At 60.6% G+C, this 18,379-nt stretch overlaps 1 protein-coding gene across 3 annotated transcripts; it reads left to right on the top strand.

Annotated features, from left to right (window-relative positions):
• The first annotated feature begins 510 nt into the window (after nucleotides 1-510).
• Nucleotides 511-18,142, top strand: LOC125466632 (transmembrane protein 276-like). 3 transcript variants are annotated; one of them, XM_048561426.2, is made up of 3 exons: nucleotides 511-671; nucleotides 14,720-14,935; nucleotides 17,289-18,142. In XM_048561426.2, exons 2-3 carry the CDS (start codon nucleotides 14,831-14,833, stop codon nucleotides 17,796-17,798), a joined length of 615 nt encoding a protein of 204 aa, XP_048417383.1. In that variant the 5' UTR covers nucleotides 511-671; nucleotides 14,720-14,830; the 3' UTR covers nucleotides 17,799-18,142. The 3 variants fall into 3 exon arrangements, with proteins under 3 accessions (XP_048417383.1, XP_048417392.1, XP_048417375.1); XM_048561435.2 differs by having other exon boundaries at nucleotides 14,687-14,935; XM_048561418.2 differs by having other exon boundaries at nucleotides 14,619-14,935.
• The last annotated feature ends 237 nt before the right edge of the window (nucleotides 18,143-18,379 follow it).

Genomic DNA, 18,379 nt, shown 5'->3' with positions numbered 1-18,379 from the left:
CTTTTGAGCTCCTGAGATGCTGCTGGGCCTGCTGTGTTCATCCAGCCTCACATTTTATTATCTTGGATTCTCCAGCATCTGCTGTTCCCATTATCACAGAACCTTATATCAGGTCTCTGATTGGATCAGGTTAACAGTCCCAATCAGGGAGCCCTCGCTGTCAGACATGAACAGGAGTCTCAGGGGTTTTGTTGCTTTGAGGAAAATTGGACGAGTGTCAAGGCTGCTTCAGGTGCAAATAAAAGGTAACTTGCTGGCAGGCCTCCATGGAGCTATTTCATGCACATTCCCAGATCCCAGTGCAGTCTGCCATGGGATGAACCGAATGGCCACTCATGCTGTGACCTTTGCATGACCCCTGGCCGCGTGAATGCCCGAACTTTGTATCTTCCCCTTCCCCTCCAGGAGAGGGCGCCGCTAGCCTCGTCCACAGTGAACTGCTCTCTGCTCCTCCGGGCCGCATGGCGGCGCTGACACTCCAAAGCGGAGCTAGTGTGGAGGGGTGGGAATAGCGAGAACCATCGGACTGCTCTGCGGCTCTTTGTCAGGAGCTGGGGGAGGCCTTGGCAGACCGCCGCTGTCAGCAGGGGGTTGATTCTCGGAGAAGGCGGCCGCAGGGACGGGAATGGCACGGACAGTGACTGGCTCTGGATACGGAGTCTCGGCTAAAGGTGTGCGGGAAGGGGCTAGGCCGTGCCAAGGGTGAGGGCCCGAGCGGGGGGGGGGGCGTGGCTTATGTTCAAGGGGCGGGGCTAGTGCGAAAGGGGCGTGGGTAGGCCGTGGCCATGGAAACAGTCGCGGCACCGACCTAAACGGGTGAAATGGGCCCTCCGGTGGCCATGTGTGGTACTGCATCCCCCTCACCCATACTCCCCTCCCCCTCATCCATACTCCCCTCCCACCATCTACACTCCCCTCCCCCTCATCCATACTCCCCTCCCACCATCTACACTCCCCTCCCCCCACTGCACCCCCTCATCTACACTCCCCTCCCCCCACTGCACCCCCTCGTCCACTCTCCCCTCCCCCCACTGCACCCCTCATCTACACTCCCCTCCCCCCACTGCACCCCCTCATCTACACTCCCCTCCCCCCACTGCACCCCCTCGTCCACTCTCCCCTCCCCCCACTGCACCCCCTCGTCCACTCTCCCCTCCCCCCACTGCACCCCCTCGTCCACTCTCCCCTCCCCCCACTGCACCCCCTCGTCCACTCTCCCCTCCCCCCACTGCACCCCCTCGCCAACTCTCCCCTCCCCCCACTGCACCCCCTCGTCCACTCTCCCCTCCCCCCACTGCACCCCCTCGTCCACACTCCCCTCCCCCCACTGCACCCCCTCGTCCACACTCCCCTCCCTCCACTGCACCCCCTCGTCCACACTCCCCTCCCCCCACTGCACCCCCTCGTCCACACTCCCCTCCCCCCACTGCACCCCCTCGTCCACACTCCCCTCCCCCCACTGCAACCCCTCGTCCACACTCCCCTCCCCCCACTGCAACCCCTCGTCCACACTCCCCTCCCCCCACTGCACCCCCTCGTCCACACTCCCCTCGCCCCATTGCACCCCCTCGCCCACACTCCCCTCGCCCACACTCCCCTCGCCCACACTCCCCTCGCCCACACTCCCCTCGCCCCATTGCACCCCCTCATCCACACTCCCCTCGCCCCACTGCACCCCCTCGCCCCACTGCACCCCCTCGCCCCACTGCACCCCCTCGCCCCACTGCACCCCCTCATCCACACTGCACCCCCTCCTCCACACTCCCCTCGCCCCACTGCACCCCCTCATCCACACTCCCCTCGCCCCATTGCACCCCCTCATCCACACTCCCCTCGCCCCACTGCACCCCCTCGCCCCACTGCACCCCCTCGCCCCACTGCACCCCCTCGCCCCACTGCACCCCCTCATCCACACTGCACCCCCTCCTCCACACTCCCCTCGCCCCACTGCACCCCCTCATCCACACTCCCCTCGCCCCATTGCACCCCCTCATCCACACTCCCCTCGCCCCACTGCACCCCCTCATCCACACTGCACCCCCTCATCCACACTCCCCTCGCCCCACTGCACCCCCTCATCCACACTCCCCTCGCCCACACTCCCCTCGCCCACACTCCCCTCGCCCACACTCCCCTCGCCCACACTCCCCTCGCCCACACTCCCCTCGCCCCACTGTACCCCCTCATCCACATTGCACCCCCTCATCCACACTCCCCTCGCCCCACTGCACCCCGTCATCCACACTCCCCTCGCCCCACTGCACCCCCTTATCTATACTCCCCTCCCCCCACTGCACCCCCTTATCTATACTCCCCTCCCCCCACTGCACCCCCTTATCTATACTCCCCTCCCCCCACTGCACCCCCTCATCTAAACTCCCCTCCTCCACTGCACCCCCTCATCCACACTCCCCTCCCCCACTGCACCCCCTCATCCACACTCCCCTCCCCCCACTGCACCCCCTCATCCACACTCCCCTCCCCCCACTGCACCCCCTTATCCACACTCCCCTCCCCCCACTGCACCCCCTTATCCACACTCCCCTCCCCCCACTGCACCCCCTCATCTATACTCCCCTCCCCCCACTGCACCCCCTCATCTACAGTCCCCTCCCCCCACTGCACCCCCTCATCTACAGTCCCCTCCCCCCACTGCACCCCCTCATCTACACGCCCCTCCCCCCACTGCACCCCCTCATCTACACGCCCCTCCCCGCACTCCACCCCCTCATCTACACGCCCCTCCCCGCACTCCACCCCCTCATCTACACGCCCCTCCCCCCACTCCACCCCCTCATCTATACGCCCCCCCCCACTCTACCCCCTCATCTATACGCCCCTCCCTCCACTCCACCCTCTCATCTACACTCCCCTCCCTCCACTCCACCCCCTCATCCACACTCCCCTCCCTCCACTGCACCCCCTCATCTACACTCCGCTCCCTCCACTGCAACCCCTCATCTACACTCTCCTCCCTCCACTGCAACCCCTCATCTACACTCCCACCCCTCATCTACACTCCCCTCCCTCCACTGCAACCCCTCACGTACACTCCGCTCCACGCACTCATCAATACTCCCCTCCCCCCACTGCACCCCCTCATCTATACTCCCCTACCCCCACTGCACCCCCTCATCTATACTCCCCCCACTGCACCCCCTCATCCACACTCCCCTCCCCCCACTGCACCCCCTCATCCACACTCCCCTCGCCCCACTGCACCCCCTCATCCACACTCCCCTCCCCCCACTGCACCCCCTCATCCACACTCCCCTCGCCCCACTGCACCCCCTCATCCACACTCCCCTCGCCCCACTGCACCCCCTCATCCACACTCTCCTCCCCCCACTGCACCCCCTCATCCACACTCCCCTCCCCCCACTCCACCCCCTCATCCACACTCCCCTACCCCCACTGCACCCCCTCATCCACACTCCCCTCGCCCCACTGCACCCCCTCATCCACACTCCCCTCCCCCCACTGCACCCCCTCATCCACACTCCCCTCCCCCCACTGCACCCCCTCATCCACACTCCCCTCCCCCCACTGCACCCCCTCATCCACACTCCCCTCGCCCCACTGCACCCCCTCATCCACACTCCCCTCCCCCCACTGCACCCCCTCTGCACCCCCTCATCCACACTCCCCTCGCCCCACTGCACCCCCTCATCCACATTCCCTCCCCCCACTGCACCCCCTCATCTACACGCCCCTCCCCCCACTCCACCCCCTCATCTACACTCCCCTCCCCCCACTGCACCCCCTCATCTATACTCCCCTCCCCCCACTGCACCCCCTCATCTATACTCCCCTCCCCCCACTGCACCCCCTCATCTACACTCCCCGACCCCCACTGCACCCCCTCATCCACACTCCCCTCGCCCCACTGCACCCCCTCATCCACACTCCCCTACCCCCACTGCACCCCCTCATCCACACTCCCCTACCCCCACTGCACCCCCTCATCCACACTCCCCTCCCCCCACTGCACCCCCTCATCCACACTCCCCTCCCCCCACTGCATCCCCTCATCTACACTCCCTCCCTCCACTGCACCCCCACGTCTACACTCCCCTCTCACCACTGCAACCCCTCATCCATACTCCCCTCCCCCCACTGCACCCCCTCATCTATACTCCCCTCCCCCAACTTCAACCCCTCATCTATACCCCCCTCCCCCCACTCCACACCCACATCGACACTCCCCTCCCTCCACTGCACCCCCACATCTACACTCCCCTCCCCCCACTCCACCCCCTCATCTATATGCCCCTGCCTCCACTCCACCCCCTCATCTACACTCCCCTCCCCCCACTGCACCCCCTCATCCATACTCCCCACCCCCCACTGCACCCCCTCATCCATACTCCCCACCCCCCACTGCAACCCCTCATCCGTACTCCCCTCCCCCCACTGCAACCCCTCATCCGTACTCCCCTCCCCCCACTGCAACCCCTCATTCATACTCCCCTACCCCCACTGCACCCCCTCACCTGTACTCCCCTCACCTATACTCCCCTCCCAGCACTGCACCCCTTCACCTATACTCCCCTCCCACCACTGCACCCCCTCACCTATACTCCCCACCCACCACTGCACCCCTCACCTATACTCCCCGCGCACCACTGCACCCCCTCATCCATACTCCCCTACCCCCACTGCACCCCCTCATCCATACTCCCCTCCCCCCACTGCACCCCCTCATCTATACTCCCCTCCCCCCACTGCACCCCCTCATCTACATTCCCCTCCCCCTACTGCAACCCCTCTTCCACACTCCCCTCCCTCCACTGCACCCCCACATCGACACACCCCTCCCTCCACTGCACCCCCACATCTACACTCCCCTCCCCCCACTGCACCGCCTCATCTACATTCCCCTCCCCCTACTGCACCCCCTCGTTGACACTCCCCTCTCCCCACTGCACCCCCTCATCGACACTCCCCTCCCACCACAGCACCCGCTCATCTACACGCCCCCTCCCCCCACTGCACCCACTCATCTACACGCCCCCTCCCCCCACTGCACCCCCTCATCTACACGCCCCCTCCCCCCACTGCACCCCCTCATCTATACGCCCCCTCCCCCCACTGCACCCCCTCATCTATACGCCCCCTCCCCCCACTGCACCCCCTCATCTATACGCCCCCTCCCCACACTCCACCCCCTCATCTATACGCCCCTTCCCACACTGCACCCCCTCATCTATACGCCCCTTCCCCCACTGCACCCCCTCATCTACACTCCCCTCCCCCAACTTCAACCCCTCATCTATACCCCCCTCCCCCCACTCCACACCCACATCGACACTCCCCTCCCTCCACTGCACCCCCACATCTACACTCCCCTCCCCCCACTGCACCCCCTCATCGACACACCCTTCCCCCCACAGCACCCCCTCATCCATACTCCCTTCCCTCCACAGCACCCCCTCATCTATACTCCCCTCCCCCCACTGCAACCCCTCAACGACACTCCCCTCCCCCCACAGCACCCCTCATCTACACTCCCCTCCCCCCACAGCACCCCTCATCTACACTCCCCTCCCCCCACTGCAACCCCTCATCTATACGCCCCTCCCCCCACTGCACCCCCTCATCCATACACCCCTCCCCCTCATCCATACTCCCCTACTCCACTGCACCCCCTCATCCATACTCCCCTCCCCCCACTGCACCCCCTCATCCATACTCCCCGACCCCCACTGCAACCCCTCATCCATACTCCCCTACCCCCACTGCACCCCCTCATCTACACTCCCCTCCCCCACTGCACCCCCTCACCTACACTCCCCTCCCCCACTGCACCCCCTCACCTACACTCCCCTCCCCCCACTGCACTCGCTCATCTACACGCCCCCTCCCCCCACTGCACCCTCTCATCTACACTCCCCTCCCTCCACTGCACCCCCTCATCTATACTCCCCTCCCCCCACTGCACCCCCTCATCTATACTCCCCTCCCCCCACTGCACCCCCTCATCCGTACTCCCCACCCCCCACTGCACCCCCTCATCCGTACTCCCCTCCCCCCACTGCACCCCCTCATCCGTACTCCCCTCCCCCCACTTCACCCCCTCATCTATACTCCCCTCCCCCCACTGCACCCCCTCATCTATACTCCCCTCCCCCCACTTCAACCCCTCATCTATCCTCCCTCCCCCCACTGCACACCCTCATCTATACTCCACTCCCCCCACTGCAACCCCTCATCCATACTCCCCTACCCCCACTGCACCCCCTCATCTACACTCCCCTCCCCCACTGCACCCCCTCACCTACACTCCCCTCCCCCCACTGCACTCGCTCATCTACACGCCCCCTCCCCCCACTGCACCCTCTCATCTACACTCCCCTCCCTCCACTGCACCCCCTCATCTATACTCCCCTCCCCCCACTGCACCCCCTCATCTATCCTCCCCTCCCCCCACTGCACCCCCTCATCCGTACTCCCCTCCCCCCACTGCACCCCCTCATCCGTACTCCCCTCCCCCCACTGCACCCCCTCATCCGTACTCCCCTCCCCCCACTTCACCCCCTCATCTATACTCCCCTCCCCCCACTGCACCCCCTCATCTATACTCCCCTCCCCCCACTTCAACCCCTCATCTATCCTCCCTCCCCCCACTGCACACCCTCATCTATACTCCCCTCCCCCCACTCCACCCCCTCATCTACACTCCCCTCCCCCCACTGCACCCCCTCATCTATACTCCCCTCCCCCCACTGCACCCCCTCATCGACACTCCCCTCCCCCCACTGCACCCCCTCATCTACACTCCCCTCCCCCCACTGCACCCCCTCATCTATACGCCCCCTCCCCCCACTGCACCCCCTCATCTATTCGCCCCCCTCCCCCCACTGCTCCCCCTCATCTATACGCCCCCTCCCCCCACTGCACCCCCTCATCTATACGCCCCTTCCCCCACTGCACCCCCTCATCTATACGCCCCTTCCCCCAACTGCAACCCCTCATCTATACCCCCCTCACCCCACTCCACCCCCACATCGACACTCCCCTCCTCCCACTGCACCCCAACCTCTACACTCCCCTCCCTCCACTGCACCCCCACTTCTACACTCCCCTCCCTACACTGCACCCCAACATCTACACTCCCCTCCCCCCACCGCACCCCCACATCTACACTCCCCTCCCTCCACTGCACCCCCACATCTACACTCCCCTCCCCCCACTGCACCCCCACATCTACACTCCCCTCCCTCCACTGCACCCCCACATCTACACTCCCCTCCCCCCACTCCACCCCATCATCTATATGCCCTTCCCTCCACTCCACCCCCTCATCTGCACTCCCCTCCCTCCACTCCACCCCCCTCCACTCCACCCCCTCATCTACACTCCCCTCCCTCCACTGCAACCCCTCACGTACACTCCCCTCCACCCACTCATCTATACTCCCCTCCGCCCACTGCACCCCCTCATCTATACTCCCCTCCCCCCACTGCACCCCCTCATCTATACTCCCCTCCCCCCACTGCACCCCCTCATCTATACGCCCCTCCCCCCACTGCACCCCCTCCTCCATACTCCTCTACCCCCACTGCACCCCCTCATCTACACTCCCCTCCCCCCACTGCACCCCCTCAGCTACACTCCCCTACCCCCACTGCACCGCCTCATCGACACTCCCCACCCCCCACTGCACCCCCTCATCTATACTCCCCTCCCCCCACTGCACCCCCTCATCTATACACCCCCTCCCCCCACTGCACCCCCTCATCTATACGCCCCCTCCCCCCACTGCACCCCCTCATCTATACGCCCCCTCCCCCCACTGCACCCCCTCATCTATACGCCCGTCCCCCCATTGCACCCCTCATCTATATTCTCATCCCACCACTGCACCCATCCCATCTACACTCCCCACCCCCCACTGCACCCCCCCACCCACACTCCCCTCCCCACACAGCACCCCCTCCCCCACACTCCCCTCCCCCACACTCCCCTCCCCCACACTCCCCTCCCCCACACTCCCCTCCCCCCACAGCACTCCTTCACCCACACAGCACCCCCTCACCCACACTCTCCTCCCCCCACAGCACCCCCTCACCCACTCTCCCCTCCCCACACTGCAACCCCTCCCCACACTGCAACCCCTCACCCACTCTCCCCTCCCCCCACTGCACCCCCTCATCCATACACCCCTCCCCCTCATCCATACTCCCCTCCCCCCACTGCACCCCCTCATCCATACTCCCCTCCCCCCACTGCACCCCCTCATCCATACTCCCCGACCCCCACTGCAACCCCTCATCGACACTCCCCTCCCCCCACTGCACCCTCTCATCTACACTCCCCTCCCCCCACTGCACCCCCTCATCTACACTCCCCTCCCCCCACTGCAACCCCTCATCTACACTCCCCTCCCCCCACTGCACCCCCTCATCTACACGCCCCCTCCCCCACTGCACCCCCTCATCAATACGCCCCTCGCCCCACTGCACCCCCTCATCTATACTCCCCTCCCCCCACTGCACCCCCTCATCCATACTCCCCACCCCCCACTGCACCCCCTCATCCGTACTCCCTCCCCCCACTGCAACCCCTCATCTGTACTCCCTCCCCCCACTGCAACCCCTCATCTGTACTCCCCTACCCCCACTGCACCCTCTCACCTATACTCCCCCTCACCTATACTCCCCACCCACCACTGCACCCCTCACCTATACTCCCCGCGCACCACTGCACCCCCTCATCCATACTCCCCTCCCCCCACTTCAACCCCTTATCTATACTCACCTCCCCCCACTGCACACCCTCATCTATACTCCCCTCCCCCCACTGCACCCCCTCATCTACACTCCCCTCCCCCCACTGCACCCCCTCATCTACATTCCCCTCCCCCTACTGCACCCCCTCATCTACATGCCCCTCCCCCTACTGCACCCCCTCATCTACATGCCCCTCCCCCTACTGCACCCCCTCATCTACATGCCCCTCCCCCCACTCCACCCCCTCATCTACACACCCCTCCCCCCACTCCAACCCCTCATCTATACGCCTCTCCCTCCACTGCAACCCCTCACGTACACTCCCCTCCACCCACTCATCTATACTCCCCTCTCCCCACTGCACCCCCTCATCTATACTCCCCTCCCCCCACTGCAACCCCTCATCTACACTCCCTTCCCCCCACTGCAACCCCTCATCTATACTCCCCTCCCCCCACTGCAACCCCTCATCTACACTCCCTTCCCCCCCCGCAACTCCTCATCTACACTCCCCTCCCTCCACTGCAACCCCTCATGTACACTCCCTTCCCCCCACTGCAACCCCTCATCTATACTCCCCTCCCCCCACTGCACCCCCTCATCTATACTCCCCTCCCCCCACTGCACCCCCACATCGACACTCCCCTCCCCCCACTGCACCCGCACATCGACACTCCCCTCCCCCCACTGCACCCCCACATCTACACGCCCCTCCCCCCAATCCAACCCCTCATCTATACGCCCCTCCCTCCACTCCACCCCCTCATCTACACTCTCCTCCCTCCACTGCAACCCCTCACGAACACTCCCCTCCACCCACTCATCTATACACCCCTCCCCCCACTGCACCCCCTCATCGACACTCCCTTCCCCCCACTGCACCCCCTCATCGACACTCCCTTCCCCCCACTGCACCCCCTCATCGACACTCGCCTCCCACCACTGCAACCCCTCATCCATACTCCCTTCCCTCCACAGCACCCCCTCATCTATACTCCCCTCCCCCCACTGCAACCCCTCATCGACACTCCCTTCCCCCCACTGCACCCCCTCATCGACACTCCCTTCCTCCCACTGCAACCCCTCATCTATACTCCCCTCCCCCCACTGCAACCCCTCATCTACACTCCCCTCCCCCCACTGCACCCCTCATCTACACTCCCCTCCCCCCACTGCACCCCCTCATCTATACTCCCCTCCCCCCACAGCACCCCCTCATCTATACTCCCCTCCCCCCACTGCAACCCCTCATCTACACTCCCCTCCCCCCACTGCACCCCTCATCTACACTCCCCTCCCCCCACTGCACCCCCTCATGAATACGCCCCTCCGCCCACTGCACCCCCTCATCCATACGCCCCTCCCCCCACTGCAACCCCTCATCCATACTCCCCTACCCCCACTGCACCCCCTCATCCATACTCCCCTACCCCCACTGCACCCCCTCACCCATACTCCCCTCCCCCGACTGCACCCCCTCATCCATACTCCCCTCCCCCCACTGCAACCCCTCACCTATACTCCCCTCCCCCCACTGCAACCCCTCACCTATACTCCCCCCCCCCCCCCACTGCAACCCCTCACCTATACTCCCCTCCCCCCACTGCACCCCCTCATCCATACTCCCCTCCCACCACTGCACCCCCTCATCCATACTCCTCTCCCCCACAGCGCCCCCTCATCTATACTCCCCTACCCCACTGCACCCCCTCATCTATACTCCTCTCCCCCCACTGCACCCCCTCATCTATACTCCACTCCCCCCACTGCACCCCTCATCTACACTCCCCTCCCCTCACTGCAACCCCCACCTACACTCCCCTCCCTCCACTGCACCCCCTTACCTATACTCCCCTCCCCCCACTGCAATCCCTCACCTATACTCCCCTCCCCCCACTGCACCCGCTCATCCATTCTCCCCTCCCCCCACAGCACCCCCTCATCTATACGCCCCTCCCTCCACTCCACCCCCTCATCTACACTCCCCTCCCTCCACTGCAACCCCTCATCTATGCTCCCCTCCCCCTCCTGCACCCCCTCATCTATGCTCCCCTCCCCCTACTGCTCCCCCTCATCTCTACTCCCCTCCCCCCACTGCACCCCCTCAACGACACTCCCCTCCCTCCACTGCACCCCCTCATCGACAATCCCTTCCCTCCACTGCACCCCCTCATCGACACTCCCCTCCCATCACTGCACCCCCTCATCTACACTCCCTTCCCCCCACTGCACCGCCTCATCAACACTCCCCTCCCCCCACTGCACCGCCTCATCGACACTCCCCACCCCCCACTGCACCCCCTCATCTACACGCCCCCTCCCCCCACTGCACACCCTCATCTATACTCCCCTCCCCCCACTGCACCCCGCAACCCACACTCCCCTCCCCCCACAGCACCTACTCACCCACAATCCCCTCCCCCCACAGCACCCCCTCCCCCACACTCCCCTCCCCCACACTCCCCTCCCCCACACTCCCCTCCCCCACACTCCCCTCACCCACACTCCCCTCACCCACACTCCCCTCACCCACACTCCCCTCACCCACACTCCCCTCACCCACACTCCCCTCACCCACACTCCCCTCCCGCCACAGCACTCCTTCACCCACTCTCCCCTCCCCCCACAGCACTCCCTCATCCATACTCCCCTCGCCCCACTGCACCCCCTCATCCATACTCCCCTCCCCCCACTGCACCCCCTCATCTACACTCCCCTCCCCCACTGCACCCCCTCATCTACACTCCCCTCCCCCCACTGCACCCCCTCAGCTATACTCCCCTCCCCCCACTTCACACCCTCATCTATACGCCCCTCCCCCCACTGCACTCCCTCAGCTATACTCCCCTCCCCCCACTGCACCCCCTCATCCATACTCCCCACCCCCCACTGCACCCCCTCATCCATACTCCCCTCCCCCCACTTCAACCCCTCATCTATACTCCCCTCCCCCCTGCACCCCCTCAACTATACTCCCCTCCCCCCACTGCACCCCCTCATCTATACTCCACTCCCCCCACTGCACCCCCTCATCTACACTCCCCTCCCCCCACTGTAACCCCTCAGCTACACTCTCCTCCCCCCACTGCACCCCCTCACCTACACTCCCCTCCCCCCACTGCAACCCCTCATCCATACTCCCCTACCCCCACTGCATCCCCTCATCCATACTCCCCTACCCCCACTGCACCCCCTCATCTATACTCCCCTCCCACCACTGCAACCCCTCATCCATACTCCCCTCCCCCCACTGCACCCCCACACCTACACTCCCCTCCCCCCACTGCACCCCCTCATCTATACTCCCCTCCCACCACTGCACCCCCTCATCCATACTCCCCTCCCACCACTGCACCCCCTCATCCATATTCCCCTCCCCCCACAGCACCCCCTCATCCATACTCCCCTCCCCCCACTGCACCCCCTCATCCATAATCCTCGACCCCCACTGCACCCCCTCATCCATACTCCCCGACCCCCACTGCACCCCCTCATCTACACACCCCTCCCCCACTGCACCCCCTCATCTACACTCCCCTCCCCCACTGCGCCACCTCACCTACACTCCCCTCCCCCACTCCGCCCCCTCACCTACACTCCCCTCCCAGCACTGCACCCCCTCACCTATACGCCCCTCCCCCCACTGCACCCCCTCAGCTATACTCCCCTCCCCCCACTGCACCCCCTCATCTATACGCCCCTCCCCCCACTGCACCCCCTCATCTATACGCCCCTCCCCCCACTGCACCCCCTCATCCATACTCCCCTCCCCCCACTCCGCCCCCTCACCTACACTCCCCTCCCAGCACTGCACCCCCTCACCTATACGCCCCTCCCCCCACTGCACCCCCTCAGCTATACTCCCCTCCCCCCACTGCACCCCCTCATCTATACGCCCCTCCCCCCACTGCACCCCCTCATCTATACGCCCCTCCCCCCACTGCTACCCCTCATCCATACTCTCCTACCCCCACTGCACCCCCTCATCCATACTCCCCAACCCCCACTGCACCCCTCACCTATACTCCCCGCGCACCACTGCACCCCCTCATCCATACTCCCCTCCCACCACTGCACCCCCTCATCCATACTCCCCTACCCCCACTGCACCCCCTCATCTATACTCCCCGCCCCCCACTGCAACCCCTCACGTATACTCCCCGCCCCCCCTGCAACCCCTCACCTATACTCCCCTCCCCCCACTGCACTCCCTCATCCATACTCCCCTCCCACCACTGCACCCCTCATCCATACTCCCCACCCCCCACTGCACCCCCTCATCCATACTCCCCTCCCCCCACTGCAACCCCTCATCCATACTCTCCTACCCCCACTGCACCCCCTCATCCATACTCCCCTACCCCCACTGCACCCCTCACCTATACTCCCCGCGCACCACTGCACCCCCTCATCCATACTCCCCTCCCCCCACTGCACCCCCTCACCTATACTCCCCTCCCCCCACTGCACCCCTTCATCCATACTGCTCATCCATATTCCCCTCCCACCACTCCACCCCCTCATCCATACTCCTCTCACCCACAGCACCCCCTCATCTATACTCCCCTACCCCACTGCACCCCCTCATCTATACTCCCCTCCCCCCACTGCACCCCCTCATCTATACTCCCCTCGCCCCACTGCACCCCCTCATCTATACTCCACTCCCCCCACTACACCCCTCATCTACACTCCCCTCCCTCCACTGCACCCCCCACCTGTACTCCCCTCCCTCCACTGCACCCCTTCATCCATACTTCCCTCCCCCCACAGCACCCCCTCATCCATACTCCCCTCCCCCCACAGCACCCCCTCATCTGCACTCCCCTCCCACCACTGCATCCCCTCATCTCTACTCCCCTCCCCCCACTGCACCCCCTCATCCATACGCCCCTCCCACCATTGCTCCCCCTTGAATATACTCCTCTCCCCCCACAGCACCCACTCATCTATACTCCCCTCCCCACACAGCTCCCCGTCAAATATACTCCCCTCCCCACACAGCTCCCCGTCAAATATACTCCCCTCCCCCCACAGCACGCCCTCAAATATATTCCCCTCCCCCCACAGCACGCCCTCATCTATACTCTACTCCCACTGCACCCTCTCAAATATACTCCCCTCCCCTCACAGCGCCCCCTCAAATATACTCCCCACCCAAAGCCCCCCCTCAAATATACTTCCCTCCCCCCACAGATACCTCTCAAATATACTCCCCTCCCCTCACAGCGCCCCCCCAAATATACTCCCCACCCCCAAAGCCCCCTCTCAAATATACTTCCCTCCCCCCACAGATACCTCTCAAATATACTCCCCTTCCCCCCACAGCGCCCCCTCAAATATGCTCCCCCTCCCCTCACAGCACCCCCTCAAATGTACTACCCCCCCCACTGCACCCCCTCATCTATACTTCCTTCTCCCCATAGCACCCCCCTCAAATATACTCCCCTCCCCCCCCCGCACCACCACAAATATACTCCCTTTCCCCCACAGCACCCCCACTAATGTACACCCCTCCCCCCACAGCACGCCCTGAAATATTCTCCCCTCCCCGGACAGCACACCCTCAAATATACTCCCCTCCCCCCACAGCACCCTCTTGTATATACTCCCCTCCCCCCACAGCACCCCCTCAATTGTATCCCCCCTACCATCATGTTTAATGTACTCTGCACCCCCCCAATGCTTTTAGCCTTTCTCCCAAACTGCCTGATGAAACACTACCCTACCCCCTTAACCTGCCAGTCCCCCACAACCATCCCACACCCCCAGACCATGGCTGTGCACATCATAACAGAGGGCACTTTCATGTCGGACAGTGGTGTGTGTCTGTGGTCACATAGAGACCTGGACTGGATAAGAATGGTTTGTTTCCTTTCTTCAAAGGGCTTTACTCAGCCATTTGGTTTCATAAAGACACCTGACATCTTCATGGTTACTGCTCCTCACCCCAGCTTCGGTTTTCCTGGATTTTTTTGTTCGAACAGAAGTGAAAAGTTCGAGGTATCCCACTGGGAACTTCTTGGATTTGTAAGAGGCTTACTAACAGAGCCTTTGTGCTTTCTCACATTGTAATTACCGAGCGAGTACCATCGGCGATGGCGAGTGTGAAGCTGGTGCCCAAGGAGAGGGATTGGACTGTGGTTATCACCAGCTGCCTGTTGTGCACCACAGCATTGATGGCAACTTGCCGAGCCCATAAGGTGAGCCCTCATAGCACCTGGTATACTACTGCATTGTAGGAGGAACGTGGCTGCATGAGACACAATACAGAGAAGCCTGAGAGAATGATAACGGGACCAGGAGGTTTAGTCAATGAGAAAGGACTGGAGAGATTAGGGTCGTTATCACTAGTAACTAAGAATGCTGAGGAGAGATTTAATTTGAGTGTATGAAGCTATCAAGGACCTGGGCCAGTACCTCCCTAATGTTTTCCTGTTATGAGCTTGTTTTAATGCTTGATGCAACCCTAGTTTGAAATTTGGGGGCATAGGTGAGAGATTCATTGGCCAGGCTGGGTCTTTAACACAACAGGGGTACAGACACAAGGAACAGTTCAGATACGAGACATGTTGCAGACAGAGCACTTAGTATACTAGATACTAGACATTTGCCACATGCACAAAAATAATAGCCCACATTTAGCGGGCTGTCACAGCCGATCCCAGGGTTGTCAAGTTTTGGCTTTCCCTCCTGTCACTGGGTTAGAGCTTCCAAGCCCATTTGCCTCTTTGAGTCCATTATGGGACCCTGGGCTTCAGTAGTATAGATGGGAAGATCTGTTCCCCACAGCAGAGAGGTCAGTAACCAGGTGACATAGCTTTAAGATGCTTCAGTATTACGGAGCAAACACATTTTATCAATATTTTTCATTTTGTACTCATCAGGACATCTTGTAAGAATACCAATTCAAGGGGAAAACTAATGTTTGTACTATTTGAGAGGAAAGCGCTGGTTGGCCAATGAATTACAGAGGCAATGCTCTGGAAAATGCACCTGTAAATGCCAGTTGACAGTTAACTGCCAAGATTTGTTTAAATTTTAAATCAAGTAGGTTGTTGGATTGGTCAAGGCATTACCCTGAGAAACGAATCAGTGAATGGATGTTGTCTATTGTGTTGAATTGGAACAGGCACAGTGTGTTTACATGTTCTTTCTTTCTGAAATGAGCAGAATTATTAAATGGAGCTTCCAGTACACACACTGCAAAACTGGTTGTCAGTGTAATTCTTTGCACACTCAGGATTATGCAGCAAATATTGTCCAATTGCAGAATCACGTCTGATATTTGCAGATTTTGCACATGTAAGCTGACTGAATACAGTCTTGCTTGTTACGGACAGTTGAAGGTGTATGTTTTTTGATACTTTTTTGTGTGGACTTGTTAAGCTGAAAGGCCTGTTTCCACACGTGTAGAGATTCTATCATCTGCCAAGCTGGGATGTATGACATGCCCATAAGGAATTTCACCAACTTTTACAAATGCACCATAGAAGGCATTCTATCTGCGTACATTGCAGCTTGGTACAGTAACTACTCTGCCTAGGACTGTACGAAACTACAGAAAGTTGTGTGCACAGCCCAGACTATCGCAGAAGACAAACTTCCATCCATGGACTCTTCTAGTTGTCACAGAAAGACAGCTGACATCATCAAAGACTTCTTCCACCCCAATTATAATCCCTTCTTACCTCTTCCATTAGGCAGAAGTTACAAAAGCCTAAACACATGTACCAGCAGGTTCAAGAACGGCTTCTTCCCTGCTGTTATTAGACTTCTGAATAGCCCTCTCAAATTTCAAATCTAATGTTGATCTTGCTTTTGTGTGCCTCCTTATATGCCTCGCTCTGTCTAAACACCCTATGATCTGCATGTCCTTGTATGTTATGATCTGCACACAAAATAAAACTTTTCACTGTAATTAGGTACATTTGACAATAATAAATCATATCCTGTGGCATCACACTGGCACTGAAGTTCAAATGCCACATTAATATTTGTGTGCTAGGTTGCTCATCAACCAGAATCAACCTGCCTGGTTTAACATTCAGACAAGGTCTGACAGCTGACTGTCCATGTACATTAACTGATGCATTCTCATTGGAAATCGGAGTCCATGCTCCATCCAGTTAGCGCACTCCTGTCATGTGAAAAACTTTGGCCTTTTCCCGCCGTTGAATTGGTTTTCTTGTGAGTTGTCCTGATCAGCACATGATAAAAAATTTCAACAAAGTGTGTTTTTTTTTGGCAGCGCCTCAAGTTCAGCGTGGCCAAACGACAAGGTTTTAGAAAATTGGCAGAAGGTGAATTGAGAAGAAATATTTTTTACCAAACGGTGTAGGGAAAAGATGCCATGGTCACAGAGAGCTCCCCAGTTAGACCCTAATCCTAACATGAACCCTAAACCAAGCTTCTGATGCCCAGAGTGAAGGCCAAGACCGCATAGCCGTAATTTGAGACAGTTAAAAAGACAATTATTTCTGGCTGGAAATGAAAGTAGCAGCAATGATGTGGAGGACTCCAGACAATCTCCAATATCTGTGCATTGTTCCTCAGGTAAACCTGGGTTGTGCCACTGGCTTCCTGATGCAGGCCAGTGCAGGGGCACTGAGTGCCATCCACTCGTACACAGAGGAGCCCCATATCCTCCTGACTGCCAGCCTGCAGGATGTCAGCTGGCTCTCCATGGTCATCGGGCTGCCCCTCGTCTCTTTCGGCTTCCACTGGCTCAATGGTGACCACCTGGCAGCAAACTCCGTGGCAGCTGTTGGCATCCTGATCGCCGGCAGCTGTGGTGGTCTGGCTACGGAGGGCCGGGAGAACGCGGTGAGTCTGGCCATTGCACCTCCTCTCCTCTCCATCCTGACTGTCTGCCTTGTCACCACCAATCTGTACGGCATCCTGGGCAGCCTGGCCATTGGCCTGGTTGCTGTGGCGGGGGAGTTTCGGCTGGATGAGCTGCTGGGCCTGAAGGAGGTGATTGTTCAGAATGTCCTGCTCACCTGTGGAGTGGCAGCACTGCTTCGGGCACTGGACACCCTATCGCAGCAGGCAGAGACAACGTGACCCGTGCTCTGTCACCGCGGGGACACCATCTTCCTGAAGCAATATCTAAAGGGGAACAGAAGGACCCTGACCCTGGACCTCACTGGCATGTTACAAGATGCCCTCAAACCAAGTTGACCTTTACCCTCTAACCTCTTGACCCAGGCCACCATGTGGTGAGCAACATCTCAGCTCTGAATGAGAGCAGAGAAACTGACCAGACAGCAGTGAGGTGGACACTGAATCCCCAGAGAAACCGATTTGAGTTAGGAAGTTGTGCAGCTCACTTTCGGATCATTGCGGGGACAACATTTCCTGTCATTTAAACGTCTTTGATCCCAATAAAGTTTTCTAGTTCTGTTGTGTGTGCTTTGTTCCTGTCATTCCTATTAGGAAGTGTGAATTCAGTACTAGTTACTAGTCTCACTCCTGAATTATCCTTAAAGATTGGTGTAGAACATCCTGACTGTCAGGCAGAATGGAAGAGGTTTTACTGTTTATTTAACCCTCTGCTGTACCCTGTTCTGGGAGTGTTTGAATAGGAGAGTCTAGAGGGAGTTTCACTCTGTATCTAACCCAGTGCTGTGCCAGTCCTGGGAATG

This window comes from Stegostoma tigrinum, chromosome 2, assembly GCF_030684315.1.
Source record: "Stegostoma tigrinum isolate sSteTig4 chromosome 2, sSteTig4.hap1, whole genome shotgun sequence".
NCBI lineage: Eukaryota > Metazoa > Chordata > Chondrichthyes > Orectolobiformes > Stegostomatidae > Stegostoma > Stegostoma tigrinum.
Note: the sequence above shows the minus strand (reverse complement) of the source record. Positions and strands in the feature narration are given on the sequence as shown.